The sequence below is a fragment of the Pinus tabuliformis genome, chromosome Q, assembly GCF_031772625.1.
Source record: "Pinus tabuliformis cultivar Carrire ecotype Pingquan chromosome Q, CPIR1, whole genome shotgun sequence".
Taxonomy (NCBI): domain Eukaryota; kingdom Viridiplantae; phylum Streptophyta; class Pinopsida; order Pinales; family Pinaceae; genus Pinus; species Pinus tabuliformis.
Genome location: NC_142296.1, coordinates 235,059,791 through 235,081,257, shown reverse-complemented (window position 1 = coordinate 235,081,257; position 21,467 = coordinate 235,059,791). Strand labels below are relative to the sequence as shown.

General features: G+C 35.5%; 1 protein-coding gene across 8 annotated transcripts in view; it reads left to right on the top strand.

The window, feature by feature from the left end:
• MDA1 (Mitochondrial transcription termination factor family protein) overlaps positions 1-19,505 on the top strand; it is a 147,180-nt gene extending 127,675 nt beyond the window's left edge. For 3 of the 8 annotated variants that reach the window (XM_089384237.1, XM_089384239.1, XM_089384238.1), the window contains 2 exons: positions 17,929-18,141; positions 18,235-19,504. In XM_089384237.1, the coding sequence (XP_089240363.1) occupies positions 17,929-18,141; positions 18,235-19,376 (1,355 nt within the window). In that variant the 3' untranslated portion in view covers positions 19,377-19,504. Of the gene's footprint in view, positions 1-17,928; positions 18,142-18,234 lie in introns of all 8 variants that reach the window. The other 5 variants (XM_089384236.1, XM_089384235.1, XM_089384241.1 and 2 more) reach the window with 3 other exon arrangements.
• Positions 19,506-21,467: the final 1,962 nt, after the last annotated feature.

The window sequence follows — 21,467 nt, the reverse complement described above, 5'->3', positions numbered from 1 at the left end:
GAACTTTGATCTCAAACAAAATCTTTGAGATAAATAATACATACCTTGTAATGCAAGCAGATTTTAGTAGACTTCTTGAACTGAAGACACCTTTGTTGGCTTTGTCACTAAGGCATCTCAGACTACTTTGGATCACCTCTTGAGAATAGGTCTTTGTATCTTTCATCTGAGGTCTTCCAACCTTACTGTAGTCTGTAGCAAACTAGAGGCCTTTTTCGTACTTTCTCAAATAACCTTGACCTTGATCCTTATTTCAGAGTATCTCTATGGATTTCATCACCAGACTTCCCTCGGTGCAAGGGAAGGGTTGTATTTTTCTGGTGGTCGACTGGCTGACCAAGTTTGCACACTTCTTTGCCATACCGACATGATATTCAGCCTCACAGGTGGCAGAGTTGTTCTTCAGGGAGGTCTTTCCTCTGCACGGACTTCCTAAGACTATAGTCAGTGAACAAGATCGCTGATTCATGGGAGGATTTTGGCAGGAGATTTTTTGGCTGGTCGGCATCGAGCTCACTCTGAGCACCAACTATCATCCACAAACCGATGGCCAGACAAAGAGGGTGAACCAGTGGTTAGAGGGCTATCTCAGGAACTATGTGACAGGCAGTAAAGGGTTTGGATTCGATGGTTGCATCTGGGAGAGTATTGTTACAACACCACCCATCACATGTCCATTGATATGACTCCTTTCCGTGCTTTATATGGTTATGATGCTTTGTCTTTTGTTGACATTTTTTTTGGAGACAACAGGGCCCCAAAGGCCAAGGATTGGATCCTAGAGAGCCAAGATATCCTCAAGGCTCTTAAGGATAACTTACAGACAACCCAAAACCAGTAGAAGATGTATGTTGACCAACATTGAGTAGAGAGGCATTTCGAGGAGGGGGACTTGGTCTACCTTCGATTGCAGCCTTATCGTCAGTCCACACTGAAGCAGAAGGGGGCTGAGAAGTTGCAACCAAGATTCTTTGGGCCTTACAGGGTGATCAGGAGGGTTGGAGAGGTGGCTTATGAGTTGGAGCTACCACCACGGAGTGGGATCCATAACAATTTTCTTGTGTCATGCCTCAAGAGGGTGTTGGGGCAACAGCTGTGGAGTTGCCTCCACTTGATGATGATGGGCATCTGATTTTAGAGCCAGAGGCCATTTTGGAGACCAGGGAGAGGAAGCTCAGAAGCAAGGTCATCAGAGAGTATTTGGTGCATTAGAAGAGTTTACCAGATGAGGATGTCACTTGGGAAGGGGAGCACATATTTGAGCATCCAACATTGAAGTTGCTTGGGGACAAGCAACATTTGGGAGGGGAGGACTGTCATGTCCCTTCCTAAATTAATTCGGAATGAGATTTATTATTATATTATGGGGCCAATTTTGGAGATAGTGGGTCCCGTTCGATTTTATTAGGAGATTAGACTTAGGAAAAATTATTTTTGTTGTGGTTAAGTTACACATGGGGGCCACCCACACTAGGGAAATACATACTCCCTAGTTCGATTTGCAAGGAGATGGTTAAGTGAATGCCGACGATGGAGGAAGAATTGGAGGGAAAAGTGCTCTACGAAATCTATATAAGGAAGGCAACTCTCCTCATTTCATTCATCTTTTTGGCATATCGATTTCTCTTTGGTTGCTCGAGCTGCTTAGCCGAGTCACTTGTTGTTCAGCACGAGTTCTTCAAGCGAAGAGCTCACCCTTTCTTCGGGGGACTTCGAGTGCCACCCTAGGAAGGTTTTTCTTCATTCTTCAGGAGGAGGATCTCATTGTGATTTCCAACAGTTGCATTCATCTCCAGGTGGTGCATATTACTGGAGGACGCAGTGAAGAGGAGGCCGAGTTTGCTTGTGGTGTCTTGCAGTGGAGTTTGGTTGGGAGATTTTCCAGAGAGGAGGCATAGGAGGTTTGCTGTCATTTTGGAGAGTTTGGGAGCTGGAGGAGTGTGCTTCTTTGCAGGGTGACTTTCGCACTTCCTAGGCCAGCGCAGAGGCAACACTTGGTGGGTAGAGTATCAGTCTTTGAGGCTGAACTTTACCGGGGAGGTTAAGGGAAACATTTGGAGAGGAGATTGCTTCATTTTCGGAGCTTGGAGGAGGTTTTGATGGAGTTCCTTGCAGGCTGTATTCTTGAGCAGTGTGGAGGGCGTATGGCATATTGGAGGCTGAATTTTGGAGTTTGGATTCAGGCCAAACCCTTTTTGGGTTTTTGTGGGTTTTGGCCAAGGAGCTTGAGGCTAAAGTTTTAGCGTTTTCTGAGCACCAGAGACAGGGTTTCTTGCAGTTCCTTTCCAGGTAGCAGTGTAGTTTCTAGGAACAACACAGAGCATTAGAGGAGCAGTCATTTTCTAGCTTTGAGATTATTGTTTATCACTTGGGTTCTGTCAAGCTTTCCCTTGAGGCAAGCTCAGGTGCATTTCTCCATACTATTGTACTTGCTCCATTTCATTAATAAAATGGCTCAACTGGTTCTCACTTCTGGAGTTATTGAGCATTTGCTGATTGTTTTAATTTTCTGAGTTATAAATCGATTTTGTTTTGCATATCTCTGCTTATTTAAGTTTGGAACATTACAATGAAGCTGCTAGGTCGAAGCTGCATCAAGGTTGAAGTTGTAGAAATTGTTGTTGGGGTCGAAGTTGTTGGAAGGTCAAAGTTTATTGCTGGAAGCTGTTCAAGAAGGAAAAAGTTAAGTTGGTCTTGGAGGTTCTTGGTCAAGGGTCATAGGTCTTAGAATTTGTCAATTGAAGTTCTATAAGAGGAGAAGAGTTCTGATGGATTTTCCTCTCAGTTGGAGAGGTTTTGGCCTTGGCTGATCACCTACATCTTGTGTCCTATTGTCTCACTGTTCTTTATGATTTGGTAGTTGTTTGATGATATAGAACACTAATAATAATAAAGGAAAGAAGAAGTTAATGAAGTAAAGTAAAAATACATCGCAATTAGTTATCAAAGTAAGAGAAATCACCTAATCTAGCTGCCCTAGGTTTCTCAACAACAACAACCTGGACCAATTTTGTTTTTTAAAGAATAAAGCTCAGACTATTGGAGATAAAAGAAAAAAACAGATTTGAAATTTAAATAAGAGAGAGAAGAAAAAGTTTGACCAATGCCTACTCTTCTTGGGTTGTTGGGGTCCAATCTAACCTTGCTTGAAGCTTGGCTTGTGGTAGATGTGGGACTTTAGGCAACCTTAGTGTGCCTAATAATTTTCCTCCTAAGATCTTGAAAGTTTATGGGTTTAAAAGGTGAAAGGAGTGGATATACCAGCTCCCTAAATAGCCAAAAGTAATCTTTCCACTGATTAAAATAAGAACTAGAAGGTAAATTAAGCCTTGCGACTTCAATATTTTAATTTTAATTGTAAAGAATCAAAGATTTATGAAGCAAAACTCATATAAATTGCTTGGCTGTAGTATTTTACTCTTCTTGCAGCTGTTGACCAACTTCATCAAACATTTGTTTCCCGTCACCAATAAGTTCTCAAGTTGGATCTCTCTCAAAACATACCCAAGGAAATTTAAGACAAAGTAACCAAGAAAACATCAAGAAGTAATATGTAAATGTTCTTTATTCCTCCTCAGCCACAAATGAGGGCTTAACTTTCTTTATATAATAGAAGAACACTTCTAGATTATACAATACGAGGTTTCAAAAGCATGTGTTTATGGGAAATCCCCAAGTAGTTATATCCAACTCACCCAATATAAAGGTGCTCTCGAAATAATATGAATATGACCCAAAAGTCCACACTTGTTATCCATGAATGTCCTAGAAGAAGTGTGGCTTCTCTCAAAGCATGTGAACATTCTCTTGGGAAAATACAAATATCACGTGATATGGTCAGCTGGTGGTGGAAATGTGGAGTGATCCCATGAAATAAGGATCCAAACCATGTTACATGAAGAATAGTCATTGTTGACCATGTACATGTCAACAGTGCAAGAAGTAGAGCAGACAACAGTGGAATAAAATTTTTGAGTCAATGTCATCATTGTAATCTCAAATTATGTTTTTGTAATGTAAAAATGATTCTAGTATGAATATTAAGCCATGTAACAACACCTAGGTAAGCCTATGATTCTTTTCAAAGGGTTTCACTCTAGGGATTTTTTTAACCTCACCAAATTATCTGTGTTTGTAAACATGGATAATTGGTAGAGTTTTTCTCCTAGATATACCCCAAAGCTAGGGTGGAGCTCATTGACAAGGTCTTAGGTGAGTCCTAGTGTTATCGAGTCTATGTATTTTTCTCATACTAGATCATGTGTCTTGTCGCAGAATTTGGTTGAGTCTTAAGAGTCTAAGTCTATGTGTATTTCCCCTTCTAAGGGTTGAATTTGTAATATCTTGATGTAAAAGTGTTATCTAGGAATATTTTTGGTGAATGGTTCCTCATAATTAGAACACCATTACCAAAATATTTTTTAAATACACTTAGAGGGTGGAAAAATATTTAATCCCCTCTTGAGTCTAATAATTTTAATTTCTGGCAAAAATAAAAATTAAATTAGCTAGAAATTGTCAAAAAATAAAATGAAGGGAAAATTAATTACCCTCCAAGTGGAAAATTCATCAAAAAATTATTTGAGGCTATTTTCAAAGGAAAATATTCAAGTAAAAAATAAAAGCTTCATTTCCAAGGCAAAAGGTCCCAATCCAGAAATTTGTTTGGGCTAGAGAATATTTTCCAGCAAATTGATTTTTTTTGGACCAAACAGTTAGGAATTTTGCACAAGTAACAATAATTCTATTTTTTGAAGGTCCTCCAAAGATCCATAAGTCAAAGATCAACCCTCCAACACAGAGAAGGAAGATTGAATTGTTTTAGAAATTTGTGCCAGTTAATCAAGGGATTGAATTTTTTCAATGAGGATCAAGACATGGATCGATGCAACTAGCTGTTATTTCCACTTGGAGGGGTTAATTCCTCTCATATTTTCTATATAAGGAAGCTTTTAAGCTCCTCATTATAATAGGAACTGGATTAAAAATCTGTTTTACTGAGCTAAGCTCTACTGGAATATTTTTAATAAAAAGTCTTTGGGGTTTCAATTCAAGGTGTCTCTCGCTTGATGATTCATGGTATGTGTTGAATTGATCTTAATGCTCTAATTATTTAACTGAAGATTATTGTTCCATAGCCAGTGGTTGGATTATCTATTAGCACAAGTATCTTGCTTTAGGTATTGGGCTAGAGTAAACACATTGAAGCTAGTAGATCTAGTAGGTATCTCTAGATCTCTAGTCTATTTGTGTGAATCAAACCCCTCTGGAACTAATAGTCTATCTTTTGTGTAGAGATCTTCAGATATTCAACCCTTGGGCATGCCCCAAGTTCATGGACTTTGAGGTGATCACATCTTGTTTGGACTCTGAGCTTATCTAACAATTGTTGGTTCAGGCTTCTTGGCTTGGACATTAAATAAAAAATTACTTTTCTCATTTATTTTCAAAATCTACTTGGGCTATAAATGATTTATTTGCTAATTAGATCTAATATTTCTCTTGTAGATATTGTAAATAATTTCTAACCCTTGTATATTGTTTCTATCATTTTGTAAATAATATTTTGGAGTTATTATTTTAAAATTTTCTAGTTCTTTTGGATTGGCTCTATTTATTTAGCTTGCAGGTGTGAAGGTTCAAGGATTTCAAGGATAAATTCGATTGTGAAGAGCCTTAGTCCTCTCCTACCCTAGACGGCTAGGGTTTTAGGGCATAAAGGCCTAAGGAGGAGTTGTCCAAGGAGAAAATCAAGGTCATTCAGGGTTTGAGGCTTGATCTAGGGCCTAGAGGCCTAGATCTAGCATACCCCCCTCTCCAAGCTTCAATGCCTAGCCTAGAAGAGGAGACTGCTAGCTTTAGGAGGGCATTTTCACTAAAAATTTATGGTTTTTGTGTCACTTGCTAACATCTGAAACTTATGGCAAGTGTCTCTTGTGAGTTTCCCTTATTGATTTGGGCTTTAAAGATCATTTTTGTGCTTATTTGAGGCAACTGCATGGTTCATAGGGCTAATTTTCCCTAGCCATAGGGATTTCTAGCCCTTGAGGGCTTGTCCCCAAACCTATTCAACCAAGGAACCCTAGCCGCAAACTTAACTAGGCCACAAGGGTTTTTAGGGTGTTACACTTGATCAATTTTTTTTTTCCCTAATCTCTCTTTGGTTGCAGACCTAAAGACATTGATCTCAAGGGTTTTCAAGTGATTTTCATTGCTAATTTGCCACTGTGAATTTTCTGAGTTGTTAGGGCTTGAAATAAATTTATTTTTGTGGCTTACTTTTGTGTTTGCAAGCCCTAATTCCCTTGGAAGAAGGGTTAGAGGGTTGATGAGAGGGTTGATCTCATCATATCTTAACCATCTAAGGCCATCCAACCCTAGCCATGAGGCCCAAAGCCTCTTGCTCATTAGGCCGCAAGCCTCATTGGGCTTCCTAGCCCTAGCCGCAGCCTTTGGAGGGCTAGACCCATCACAAACATTTTTTTTAAGGCTGATCCATTATTTGCATATGTGTTTGGGCTAACAATTTGTGGTTGCAGTGGTCCAAAAGGTCTGCTCCTTGTGTTTCAACTTTCAAGCTAACCCTTTGTGAATGTAGGCATTGGAGGAGTGACTTCTCTCTTGGGTATTCCCAAACTTGGCATAGCCCACTAGGCCTAAGGGTTTGCATCTCTTATCCCCATCCCTCTCTTTTCACTGTTAGAATTTACATCAGATCTGAAGTATTAACAACAGTGGCATAAGTGACAAAAGTGGTGGCACACAATCATTTATAAAAGGGTACTAACTAATCTAAACAACCTCAAGATCCTAAAAGTGATTCACTAAATAAATTAAGAGCAAATTTATCATTGTAAAATAAGTTGGAACAGGTTTGAAGTAATTGCCTAGGACTTAACTCTAATAGCCTTATAGTCCTAAAAGTCATTCCATAATTGTTTAAAGCAGTGTTGATAATATCGGTATCGGGAAAATATCGGCGAGGGTCCGGAAAATATCTTATCGGAAATATCGGCGAAAATATCGGCAAAATATCGGCAAATATCGGCAAGCATAAAAAATGCATAATATATTCATTTTTTTTCAGATTTCTAAACATATAAAGCAATAACAACATGAACTAGACACATTGGCACATAAATATGAAGAAAACACTGATATATATGATGTCAAATAGAAATGATACATCAAACTTCAAAGGCGATACCAAATCCTGCTGATCCCTGATAGTGATAAATTGATAATTGTCCAATCAAGGACTCAAACAAAAATTAAAATAACATCACACATAGTGATAAATTGATAATTGTCCAATCAAGGACTCAAACAAAAATTAAAAGTCTAGAAATTAAGCATTTACAAGGCCGAAATCCTTATGTTAATGAGCAAGGTTCCGAGATCAAGTATTGAAGTCTGAAATCTATATTAAAATTTGAACAGTATCTCATTTCAGAAATCTGAGAACTTCAGGAGTCTGTACATTTTTATGGGTAATCAATTCAAGGAATAGAATATCTCATTATGGACTAAAAGAAGCCTTTTTCAAGCCCGCATAAAATTTACTTGTTGACTGATCATGACCGAATTGTTTGAAAGCCTTATAAGCCTAGCTGAAAGGTCAAAAATTTGAAGCCACAGTCTCTTATGAAAAGGTACCAAGACTTTTGTTGAGAAAGGACAAAAATCTATGCACATATATCATATATGTATAAGAAATAGGCCTCAATAGTCACATAAAGCCGACCTGGAAGGACCATACAAAAACAAAGGTATGTGTAACTTGTTCATTTGTAAAGAACGTGATTCTTAGAAAATTAGTTGATTAACTCCTAGATAGTACATAATACATATGAAAAATCTCACTTGCTTCCGCTTGTCTAGGTCCCTAGGATTTGTAAATACTAATTTTCGATGGATCCAATGGAGTACAGGATCTCAGATACCTCTGAAATCTCGGTGGTGATTACAGTAAGTAATTACAAACTAGTAACAGTCGATTAAGATCTGTTCTGGTGAGTTGGTCATTGTAATATCCAAGGTGGTTTAGAATTTAGATATTGGTTGCCTAATATAAAATGAAACCTTAAGTGAAAATCTACATGAAAATATGGAAGCAGTCTTGTTGCTTGTGTCAAAGTGACATAACCCAGCTCAAAAAGGAAGGCATAGAATAACTCAATCTCATAATTAATACAATGTAACCTTCTCACTGTCTCAGTCGTAAGTTGGTAACAGTCTCGAGTCTTGACATAGCTGTGACAATGAAGCTCTTGGTACAAGGAGAGCACAGTCACAGTCTCGGTGAAAATCTCAGTGTAGGAAGAAAACATAGTTCTAGTCTCGGTGATGAAGATGATCTCAGGGATCCCACAGTAGCACACACAGTGAAAACATTAACAAAGTGACGGGAAAAGCAAAACACTATAACCATTTTATAACCCGATTAAACCTAACCCGCGATATTTACAGTCGTAGCGCGATATTTATGAAAATATCGCCGAAATTTCGGAAATCTCGCGAGAATTTAAAAACATGAAAATATCGCGCTATTTTCCAGCCGAAATTTCGTTTTCACCAAAATCGCGCGATATTTACGAATATCGCCGAAATATCGGCGATATTATCAACACTGGTTTAAAGCAGTGTTGATAATATCGGTATTGGCAAAATATCGGCCAGGGTCTAGAAAACATCTTATCGGCAATATCGGCAAGCATAAAAAATCCTTTTTTTTTTTTTTTCAGATTTATAAACATAGCTGATATTTTCAAAATATGGAGATATTTTGCCGATATTTTCAAAACGAAAAATATCGCGATATTTACTCGGGGATATATCGTTTTGCCAAAAATATTGCGATATTTTCAAATATCGGCGATATATCGCCGATATTATCAACACTGGTTTAAAGTTTTGCCATTGGAATAGTGACAATATTCGAGTGGATTTTGGGACTGATATTGTGCAATTTGTGGGCTGATCTTTAGCAGTGATATAGTGCAAGAGGAACCCTTGGATATCCTATGTTACATTGGTGTCTTAATAAGAGCCTTCCTTTGCATCTCTTACATTTCTTCTTGCATCATTGCAAAACATTGCATTGACATTAGAGTATCTCTCTCATTTCAAATTGTTAAAGTGCTAGTTGCATTTTGCATATTGCATCTCTGCATTATCATTGCACTTTGCATAGCATATCTTAGCTATTCTCTTTGGCATACCAACCCTTGCATTTGCATCCTTGCATTGTCATTATATCTCTTTGCATTCTTGGCATCTCATTTTTTGTAATTGCATTAGTTTTATTAAAGATCATTGTTAGCAATCTCACATTTCCTTGTGCTTGTTATTAATTATGCTTAAGCATAATTGCATCTCTATCTCTTGTATCTAATTGGTTCATAACATAGGTAATGCGAAGATATTGTCTCCAATTGCTAAGTAACATAAGAATACATTGCTCTCATTATTGTGCTCCAAGCTTATCTTACAAGAAGAATCTAATAAGCATCTTGGGTAATTGGAATTGCTACTTTTGTTTCATTGAGATAAGTTGTTTTCTAAAGTGCTCTATTAATTTCTCTTGTCATCTTGTGTTAAATATCATGTGAGCATCTTGTTTTCAAGTAATATAATCTTGATTGGAGCATTTAACACATCTATAATCTCATTGAAGCAATCACTCATATCTGCACTTTCATTCTAGGATTAGAATTGCATTTCTAAAATCTGCCTCCAAGCATAAGCTTGGTTGAAAGAAAGGTAGGACCACCTTCTTCACGCAATTTGAGGAGTCTAGACTCTCGTTCACAGTTAACATAGGTGACCTTGTAGTTCTCTTGCGGGAAATCCCTTGTAGGAACGGAGACACCTAGGTGGTTAGAACCCCACAGGAGGTATCGTTAATGAGGCCATAGCCTCCTTCCTTCGGGCTTCTCTCTACAACTTGCATTTGAGACTAGTTCCAAAAGAATTGAGAAGAAGGATTCACCTAGATAGGGCATCTAATTAAAATTTACCAAGATCCTACATCACACATTAGATCTAGGTCCCACACTTCATTTAGGATAGAATTTGCATCCCGCAACAATTGTTCATCCGGTAACTTGGAATATTAATCTATATTGAGCAAGTAATTAATTTAAAGGCACTGGTCTCTTATCTCTAATCTTGAAGAATCTAATCAAATTGTGCTTAATAATCTCACTTGCCATGTAATTTTAACCCAAGTTGCTAGGCCATTTTGTTGTGTTTCCTGGACTTGCTGGTTCCTAATAGGTTTCTCATCATCTCATCCATAGGGACTACCCCCTTAGCCTGCATTTAGGAGATAGCTTAAACGGAGAGGGCAGGGATCAGAGTGACAACCCTTGCCCTGAGCATTGTCGCATTTTCTGGTGTACAATTTGAGCGACAACAATCATCAACTAGATGCACGCTCCCATGAGTCTGACACATGTGACCACAAATGGGTGCTTCATGAAATTTGCAGTGTCCTCAAAAGTCTGTAACCAACTCAACCAATTGTAACCAACTGCAATAATTTCGTCCATACACTAACGACTTGGTCCAAGTCTTCAACTGCCTCAAATAACTCCCATGTGTGGCTCATGTGAAGGAAAACAAGGTGCATATGTGGAATAGTATGGTCCAACTAAGCAAGAGTGCCATTTGGTAGTTGTCCACGTGCCAAGTATCATGAGGTGGCATCCTTTTCATCATCTAATGCACTGTCACGCATCCCAATGTGGTGACACATTCCAAGGAAAGGGGCATGAATCCCAATGTAGCATCATAGATCTTGAGGCATGATCACAGATTTCGAGGCATGGTACACATTTCGCAATGCATGGTACATGTTTACCAGTGCAGGGAATTTACTCAAAATGGTGGGTCTATCCGTTTACAAATTAATTTGTGATGCACACCAAATGTTTTCTTCTCACACCTTCAAAACATTAATTTTACAAATTGCCTAAATCGTACCATGGGAAGACACCGTTACCCCTTTTACATGTGACAATTCCTGAGGAAAAATGTATTTCCTAGATCCCTAAGTTTAAAGATAGGTGAAAATCATGAATAACTTGTGGAAAAGGGAAGGGGAAATGTCATGTAATGACCCACAAAGTCATATATGATGAATAAGGGCCCTTCTACTGGTCCAACTAGCTTTTAGAAGCTAGGAATCTTCATTCTTTTCTATTATATAAGCCTTTAAGAGGGAGTTTGGCTCAGTGTTGCAAAAATCACGATAACATCGAAAAATCACGATTTTTTCATTTTCTCAATAATATCGCGCGATTAATTCAGTGATTTTTTCAAAAAATCCCAATTTTTTCGAAAAAATCTTGAATTTTTTATTTTTATTTTTATTTTTAATTTTGCCGATTTTTTGATGAGGAGGAGGAGGTGACACAACCTACCTAGGCTACCCCTATCACCAGTAGAGGACGTGGTCTACCTCCTGTAGCTCCTAGTTCTTCAGCTTCTAGAGCACAACAGAGTCCACTGCCAACTCCACCGACATCTACATCTAGAGGGAAAGCTATTGCATTTTATCGCAGGAGGGGTAGAGGAAATCAATAGTATTGGTTATTTGGTTCATTTCATTGTATATGACATTATGACTCATTATTATAATTTTTGTTGATATTTTGAGGTTGAGTTGGGACTCAGGAGTCAGGACTGGCTATTCAGGACATGATTCACTGTTATGTGTGATGTAGCACTAGAAATGATGTTACACATCTTATATATTAGTTCTTTTATCATATTTATGTGTCAATGTATTTATTTTATGTTGTAGATGCTTTAGATATTAAAAAAATTGAAAAAAAATGAATATTTTTGTATTTTACGATTTTTTCCCGATTTTTACGATTTTTTCCGATTTTTTTTCCGATTTTTTCCCCTCGCCGAATTAATCCCAATAATGATTTTCACAACATTGATTTTGCTTAGAGTTACCGCCACAATGCTTTATTTATTTTCCCATTTTTTCATTTCTTTCTATAGTTTTATTTATCAAGTAGACATGGACTTTTCTTTTTCTCTTTTTCTGAAAATAATACATCAAATTTTCCTTGATTGATCAATATTCAAATGACCAATACAACCATTCATATAATCAATTGATTGTATGAAACCAATCAACATAATCAAACCTCTAGTGAAGTCGGTCATGAAATATGATGAGTCAGAAATATATCTGCATATGCTTTATTGTCAAACACAATGTAAAACAGCTTGCTGCAACTCAGAACATGGCTTATCACCTATGTCACCTGACACGGGGATTCGGGACACGTAGGATTCGGGATTCGTGGTGTCGGATTTGGGACACGCTGACCCCTCGGAACATGACACATTAGGACACGTTATATATTATTTTATTAAAATATATATATATATATATTTAAAAATATATATATATATATTAAAAATTAGATATTATCATATTTCTTACATAAATTTTAATTAATGATACAAATTTATTGATTTCAAACATAGATCTTGATTCTTCATCTATAGCTATGCCTATTACTAATAGTGACAACACTTAATGAAAACATAGAAAAAAATTGCAAGCACATAATTACATGTCTTAAGCTGGTAACTGCAGCCCTGTTATTTATAGACAAGAAGGGCAGCTTCACCATAGATGTTGAATTCAAAGATATCACTCACAGACTTCATTACTTAGCTAGAAAGTTGCAACCATGATCTCGATGATAACAGGTGTCTCAAGGCCTAATGAAAAAGTACATTAGGTGTAACTCCATTTTGTTAATGACGCAGATTAAGTGCAGAATCCAGATAACACGTTTAGAGAACAAAACGATAACAGGTCTAGAACAGAAGTTTTGAAGGGTGTGAACTGCTATGAGGGAACACATGTTCTCATTTCTGAATTTCATGAAACACCATCCAAAATGATTCTATCTTGTCAAATTGTGCAATGACCAGAACAATAAACTGTAAAACCTTACCACGCTTGAAAATCACCCCAATGTATGCATAGAGAGTCGAGACTTTAGATGCAAACTAGACTAAGAAAATCTAAAAATTAGTGTGCAAGCCCACAGTGCAGGAAGAGGAACCTTGATGGAAATTATGCCATATAATATACACTCAGTGGTGTTAGAGGATTGAAGTTCCTCTTACAAAGGGACGAGTTGCATACAAAATAGAAGGCCGAGTTTTTTCCCTTCCTTTGGCCGAGTTCACACCATAAAGAGGCTGAGTTTGTGACCATAAGGAGGGCCACATTCTTCCTGTGTATAGCTGGGTGAACGCACTTCAATATGGGACTGAGTTGAAGAGTTGCCTAGTGTATTTGGACGCAGAACAAGGAGACACATTTCTGTGCATAATGTCAGTCCATTGTCTCACTATTTTTTGATCTGCGTGGGTTTTGAAGAGCCAGTATAACCGCTGATACAAAGAGATAGGACGCTGGAGCCTTCATTGCTGGTAAAACTCAGAGATTTGGGTTCATTCAAAGGACTGTGTTATAATTTATAAACTCACTGCGTTATCTGGTGGACCACTTACCTCAGACCTGGTGGACTGTGGATGTTTGGTGGTCGATTCTCCTTGCTGAGAGTCCGCTCCTCGCTGCAACAACACAATCCCTTGCCAACTGACTTGCAAAATGAGCCGTCAACCGAGCAGACACGCCCCTTTAACCTAGCAGCTGGAAACGAGTCCCAAAAACAGGACACGTCCCAAAAATCGCGACACGCACTGCAAATTCGGGACACGTTATAGGACACGACATGTCATAAAAGGACACAACGTGTCATGAAGTTTGGACACGAATCCGCAGAGAATCGTGTCGGATTCGCTGGATTCGCGATTCGACAGGGCTTTTGGACGAATCCGGTATCTTAGCTTATCACTAATCAATAAAGAGAAAGTAGAAAAGTGGAATTTTTTTTGAACGGCCTCCTGAAATACCTCTACCATCCTCAATTCAACCAGATCATGAAACTAACTGATATCCAAGTAATGGTTGAACAGTGTATCAAACTCGGGAATGAAATCGGACTGTGAAGTCATTGCCAAACTCTTGAGAAAGATCATCCTATGGTTGAACCAAAAGTTGTTTGTCCTGCTGCAGTGGTATCTTATCAAACTGTTCTTAAATCAGCACTGTCATATGAAAGGTCTATATTTTTTTTTTGCTGATTCGAGTCATCATGGCTGATTTGTTGCTCCTCATATTCTTCCACTTGAGTTACTTGTTCAGTAGGAGATATGGAATCTGTAACGAATAAAATATATAAATAATACAAATATAATGTAAAAGATAATAATCATAAATAATAGTTAATTAAGCTAATAATTAGGTTGAAGAGGCATGTCTAATAGGACATGACTCTTCATGAAGAGACACTTGCTTGGTATATAAGCAAGCCTCTTGTTCTCATTTGTAAATCATATTCATTCTTATTCTTATTCACATATGTAATATAATATTTATATCCTTAATGGATAATTCGATATTCCAAGTCTTTTGGAGTAATTAATCTTAAGAAGGAACTTTGTTCGCTTCATGTGGTATCAGAGCAGTTCAGTCCTCTAGGTTGTTTGACCTGTGCACAAAGCTCGTTCTGCGATCGAAGTCTTTGACTATCGAAATTCGTCAACCTTGTTGCCGTAATAATTGAAGCATTTTGCTCAATATTTGGGAGTTTCTCCTTTTCTCCGTTTTTCTAGGCCTTTGGCCATATAAAAAAAATTAACCAAAAAAGAATATATATATATATATATATATATATATATATATATAAGTAATATAAGTAAATAAAATAAAAAGAAGAAGAAGAAAAAAAGTAAAAGAAAAAACAAAACGGATACAAAATCTCATACCACGTATATTTAAAACTTTTATGTGAGAAGCCCGTGGTTTTAAAAAACAACCCATGGTAATTGCCCATGGTATTTTAAAAAGTTAAAGGAAAAAAGAAAAAGAAAAAAAAAGAATATATTTTACTTTTTACGTGGAGAACATTTTAACGGAAGTTTAAAAACAACCCATGGTAATAGCCCATGGTATTTTAAAAGTTAAAAGAAAAAACAAGGATACAAAATTTCTTACGTGAAAGGTAAATATTACTTTTTACAGGAGGTTTTAGAAACAACCCATGGTAATTGCCCATGGTATTTTAAAAGTGAAAAATATTTTGATAAGCATTGGAGAAAAAAGGTGTGATCTAAATAATTTTAATCGTTCAAATCTAAAGATTGTGACCGTACCAAGAGTCACGTCTCATCCAAATTTTGTGAGAAAAAAAAATATTATTCTAATTATAAAAAGGGATACTATATAAGCCTTATATAGTTACATATAAAAGGAAAATCGGGTCTCAGAAAAGTATATATAAATTTTATATAATTATAATTTTATAATATATATAAATTAAAATTATATAATATATATAATTTATAATTATATATATTAAATAAAAAAATTATTATTATATAAAAATTTTATTAAAAGAGTGAACAAAAGAAGAAGATGAAGAAGAGGATATTTGAAATATATATATTAATATTAGATTTTTATAAGAGAGAAGTGGAAATATATTTTATAGATTAAAAGAATACATACAAAAAAAAGAGAGAGAGAGAAAAACTATATAAAAAGAGAGTAAAAAAAGGGAGAGAGCATATATCATATAAAAAAAAAAAAAATAAACAAATTTTTGAAAAAAAAGGAAAGATAAAAGAAAAAAATATGGAATCCATGAGTAAGGAACAAAGACAATCATTCACAAGAGATATAGAACAATTAATTACAATATTTGAGCGACAGATTGAGAAGAGAGAGAATGGATTCCTTCTTCGATTCTTTACATCCATCATCACTTTCACAGAATGATGTTATCCAGTGTACCAAGAAAGTGCAGCTAAAAGATCAAGAGACAAGCTTTGAGGACAAAGCTTTTTGAGGAAGAAAGCAATGTAACGAATAAAATATATAAATAATACAAATATAATGTAAAAGATAATAATCATAAATAATAGTTAATTAAGCTAGTAATTAGGTTGAAGAGGCATGTCTAATAGGACATGACTCTTCATGAAGAGACACTTGCTTGGTATATAAGCAAGCCTCTTGTTCTCATTTGTAAATCATATTCATTCTTATTCTTATTCACATATTTAATATAATATTTATATCCTTAATGGATAATTCGATATTCCAAGTCTTTTGGAGTAATTAATCTTAAGAAGGAACTTTGTTCGCTTCAGAATCCCAAGTAGAAAGTATATCTTTACTAAATTTATGAATTTCATGAAAATGATCTTGTTCCAGACCAGACATACAACTTGAGGAAAAGAGCATATGCTCATCAAGTTCAGGATCTTCAATAACATTCTAAACTGCTTCTTTTGATTCCTCGTGTTGCTCACAAAAAAGGAGGAATGTCAGAAAGCATATTTGTATCAGTGTCACATACTTGAGCCAGATCTTAGATGAGTTATATACTCATTTGATTATAGTTTGCTGATCTTTTGGACTCAATAGGTGATTCAGAGTCTCAATGTTTATGTATTTTTTCTCAGAACTTTAAATAGATGTATCTTAGAACATGTATCTTGATGTACTTTTGCTATTGGCATGCTTATGTGCAATATAAATGAGAAAACTTTGCATATTTGGTGTTTAATGGCATATATATATATTGAATTCTTTTATACATTTTTAATTCAACTAGTTTTTATACCAGCTTTCAGGATGGTTCTGGTATGGTTTGTAGAAACTGCTTCTGGTACAGTTGTGGTTCTGAATCCTGATAACTTTGATTTGTAGGACTAGATCAATATTCACTATCTTGTGTATAATCCTACCTTTTTAAATAACCATGAGCCACCTTGAAACACTGCCTTGGTTTTCCACATTGGTGAAAAGAACAATAAAATATTGTTTTGCACAGAAAATTATCTTCGATTCCCCTTCTAGATACTAGTTACAAAAAATTGAACTTCTAATAGGGTGTTAAGGGCTACGGACCATGAAATTCACAAATGAGGGCATGTTTACTCCAGTAGTTTACCTCACCAACATTTTTTCTGGCCACTCTCACCTGCCTTCAGGAGGAAGCTATTCAGTAATCTTTATGGAGTTACTGTTCCTTCTGGCCAGTTCCCTTTACCGTGATTTTAAGATCTTCCTCAGCATTACAAGCTCCAATCTAGAGTAATCTTCTGTCTTTTCTGTCACCATACTCCTAAATGAAATCTTGAGGGTGGATGGTTAGAGAATCCCCTTAAGTCAGATCCATACCCATTGAAAACCACATCTTCAGTTTGAAATCAGTGCTTAGGGATCAGATCTTTGCTACTTCCTTCATAATATTGGATTATTGTCCTGACTCCTGATTATACCCTTATTATCTACATAACATACAACCCGATATATTGTCCAGGAGATTGCATAGTTTTGCCTGGACTAAACGATTGTTCTTGGCCTCTCCATTTTTCTTTGCAACCCAATTAATTGTCTGTAAGAACCAAAGCCTTGTCTCAGTAAACAATTGTTCTTGTACTTTGTTAAAAAATATCAGTACTAATGTGGATATAAATTTGTTTATTCCTAGAAGATAATTAAACCTACCATTCTACTTTGTGTCCATTAATAATTTCAAGCAGTAGATAATTTGCAAGGAGATCATTTGATGAACTTGGCTGCCAACTCCAGGAAATTGGCATCAGAAAAAGAAGCAAAGGCAACTCTCATTAGCATTTTAAAGAGCCTTGGTTTAAGCAATGCAGAAGCATTGCAGACTACCAAGATAATTAAAGTTACCATTCTACTTTGTGTCCATTAATAATTTCAAGCAGTAGAGGATCATGATATTTAACCAAGTTACTGCAGTTTTAAGTAATTTGCAATGTTTTTCTTTTTCAATGTAGATAAGTTGCAAGGAGATCATTTGATGAACTTGGCTGTCGACTCCAGGAAATTGGCATCAGAAAAGGAAGAAGCAAAGGCAACTCTCATTAGCTTTTTAAAGAGCCTTGGTCTAAGCAATGCAGAAGCATCACAGACTGCTAAAAAATCAAGCCTCTTTATAATGCACTTGGTTAACATGTTGCAGTTATCCTATCGTACAATATATCTTACAGGTCTTCCTTTTTATGGTATATAATGAAATATCTTTGTTTCTAGCTAAAGCTCAAAGAAGAACTCTTTCTCAAGGCATTCCTTTTTGGGTCCAGGGAGAGAATTGACAACCATTGAAATCAGAAGTGCACTACTTCCATACTTTGAAGGTCTTGCGATAAAACATGGAGAAGGGTTAAATGATTTCTTGTTGTATTTTCCAAATACTCCTTCAAAGCAAGAATATGCCAGAGAGGATGTGAACAAGTCTAGATCCACATCCAAGAACATAATGAAACCCACTAAATTGGAAAGTGGTGGGCATCTTCATCCTTCTTTGGCCTATCTCCTCACTTTTGGCTTAGATCTTGAACAGGCAAAAGTACTTGTGGGAAAGTTCCCAAGCATAGTAAGTTACAGCATAGACAAGAAACTAAGACCAATTGTTGAACTCCTTTTAGAACTAGGAATTCCTCAGTCAGACATTCACAAGATTATATTAAAGAGGCCACAACTTTTTGGTCTCAGCCTGAATGACAACTTGAAGCCAACAATAGCCTATCTAGAAAATCTTGGAGTTGAGAAACGTTATTGGGCAAGGATTATTGTGAAGTTTCCTGCACTTCTAACTTACAATAAAAGGAAGATCAAAGGAGTGTTTGATTTTATGTTAGGGATTGGAATACCATCATCTGATATTGGGAAAATATTGACAAGATTTCCTCACATCGTAAGTTACAGTGTTGAGGAAAATCTTAGACCTACAGCTGCATACTTCAAATCTATTGGAATAGATCCTGGTCATTTAGCTTTTCGTTCTCCTCAAACCTTTGGGTTAAGTGTTGACGCCAATATCAAGCCCATTACAGGTTTCTTTTTGGATGCAGGCTTTAGCATAAAGGATATCTCAACAATGGTTACCAGATTTGGAAACCTATACACATACAGCTTGGCAGATAATTTGTGCCCAAAATGGGATTTCTATTCTTGTATGGGACGGTCAAAGTCAGAGCTTGTTCGGTTTCCACAATATTTTGGGTACAGCTTAGAAGAGAGGATAAAGCCTAGACAGAAGCATCTTGAACAATATGGTATTGTAATCAGTTTGAATAGAATGCTGAGCACAACTGAGATTGAATTTGAAAGACTTCTGGAAAGACAAATCACGAGGATGGGATTGGAAATGCAGGGGAAGCAGGATTCTTGTAATGATGTGTCTAACCTTGAGATTGGAATGAATAAAATGTCAATTACATGATATATTTTCCAAGTATTTATTTAGTTACATTTGAACATGCTTATTGTTTCCAAAAAGTCAGTTGATGACTGATAAACACCACAATATATCTGCACAAGATTTTGAATTTCACAAGCTTGCTAAGGAGTTTCACTGACGTACTTCATAAATTCAGTCAATAGTGTAATATCCCTCCCCTTAATGATAAATAATAAAAATAATAAAATAATAAATAATAAATAATAAATAAATCACTTAATAATAAATAATAAAAATAATAAATCATAAATGTTAAATAATAAAAAATATATACAAGAAAATAAATAAAAATAATAAAAATAAAAATAGTAATAACCATACTAAAGCGCTAAATAAGAATAAATAGAAATAAAACAAGAAAACTATCAAAAAGAAGAAAATAAAACAAGAAAGTTAAAAATCAAAAGAAAAGTAAATAAATAAAACAAGAAAGCTAAAAATCAAAAGAAAGTTTCATGTAGACACATGGAGTGTGTGCATGTGGTTCCTCTTCCAATGTTTGTTCTATTTAATAGATGGTGAGGAAGATGAAAGACATTCTTGCATTCCGTCATTATGAGATTCTATCTTTCATTCTCTTGGGAGAATGGTATTCTAAGACTTAGGAGTCACTGGCAGTGGTACATTGATTGAGGGCTCGGGGGTGGCCAGTTGTAGCAAACCATTGTACAATTGAGCCTACGCTTGGGTGGAGAGTCGTCCCCAAAACCTTGTTGTCATCTGGCAGACATCGATCACAGGTAATATAGGTATGTACTTATTTGTTGATTCTGATTTTAATTAGGAAATTAATTTTATGTTTACTTTGCACTGTTACATATGGTATTAGAGCAAGTTTCAACCCTTATGGCCTATGGGCGTCTAAATTTTTTTATTTTGTCCCGATATTTAACTTGACTTGTTTTTGAAAGTTATAGGAATGCCTCTTGTTGTCGCACAGATTGTCACGACAACGCTCAGACGGGGGCTGTCACCTTGATCCCCGATCTCTCCGTTTAGGCCTGTCTCCTGCGGCTAAGGGGGGTGGACCCTATGGGACAATGGATGACCAATTGTGGACCAGTTGAGTTGGGAGACACGAGGGAAAACAAGCACTTATTTGATTTTATTAAGTTAATAGACCAGTGCCTTATGGAGTTAATGATTAAATGATTATTTATTAAATGTTGCAGAAGTATAAACCATGTAAAACAATAATTTATCATCAAATAACCCAAGCGATGTAAGATATTCAACAAATGCACAACTCCTTAACGATGATCCAACAATTAAACTTCAAGAAAAAATAAATGTTTTAAATGATCATAAAATTTAAATGCTGACCAGCTACCACTTTTATATAGCCAACTTATAAATAAACATTTAAATGCATTTAGCTATAGAGAAATGGAACATAAATACCATAAGAAACTCCAAAAAATGAATTTTCGAATTTTTTGGTAAGCTTTTTCAAAATATTTTTTAATTTATATATATATATATATATATATATATATATATTTTTTTTTTTTTTTTAAATTTTTATACAATTTTAAGTCAAAACTAAAATCCTAAATAAATAAAAAATAAAATCTAATCTAAACTAAAGTCTAAAAAGTAAAAAGAAAATTTTTAACTTTTTATGAAATTTTTTATTTTTTATTGATTTATTGATTTATTTAAAATCAATCTATAAAAATTAAATCTGAATTTAAATCCAAACAAATCCTAAAAAAAACTAACCCTTTTTTAACTTTTTTGATATCATTTTTAAAATTAAAATCTAAACAAAAGCTAAATCTAAAAGAAAAGTAAATCTAAAAAAAACTAAACAATTTAATAAATCTAAAACTAATCTATAGGAGCTTTTTATTTTTATTTTTTAATTTAAATCAGAACATAAAACTTAAAATGAAAGCCAAAACTTTAAATGAAGCAAAACCAAATAAAAATTTATAAACTTAACCGTATGGATATAAAAAAAACTAAATTAAACGTATAAGAGACAACCTATCACCGTACACATGAAATAAAGCTCAACGCAGAACCTTGGCCCGTATCCAATATTTTGAAAAATTTGTTTTGCCGCAGGAA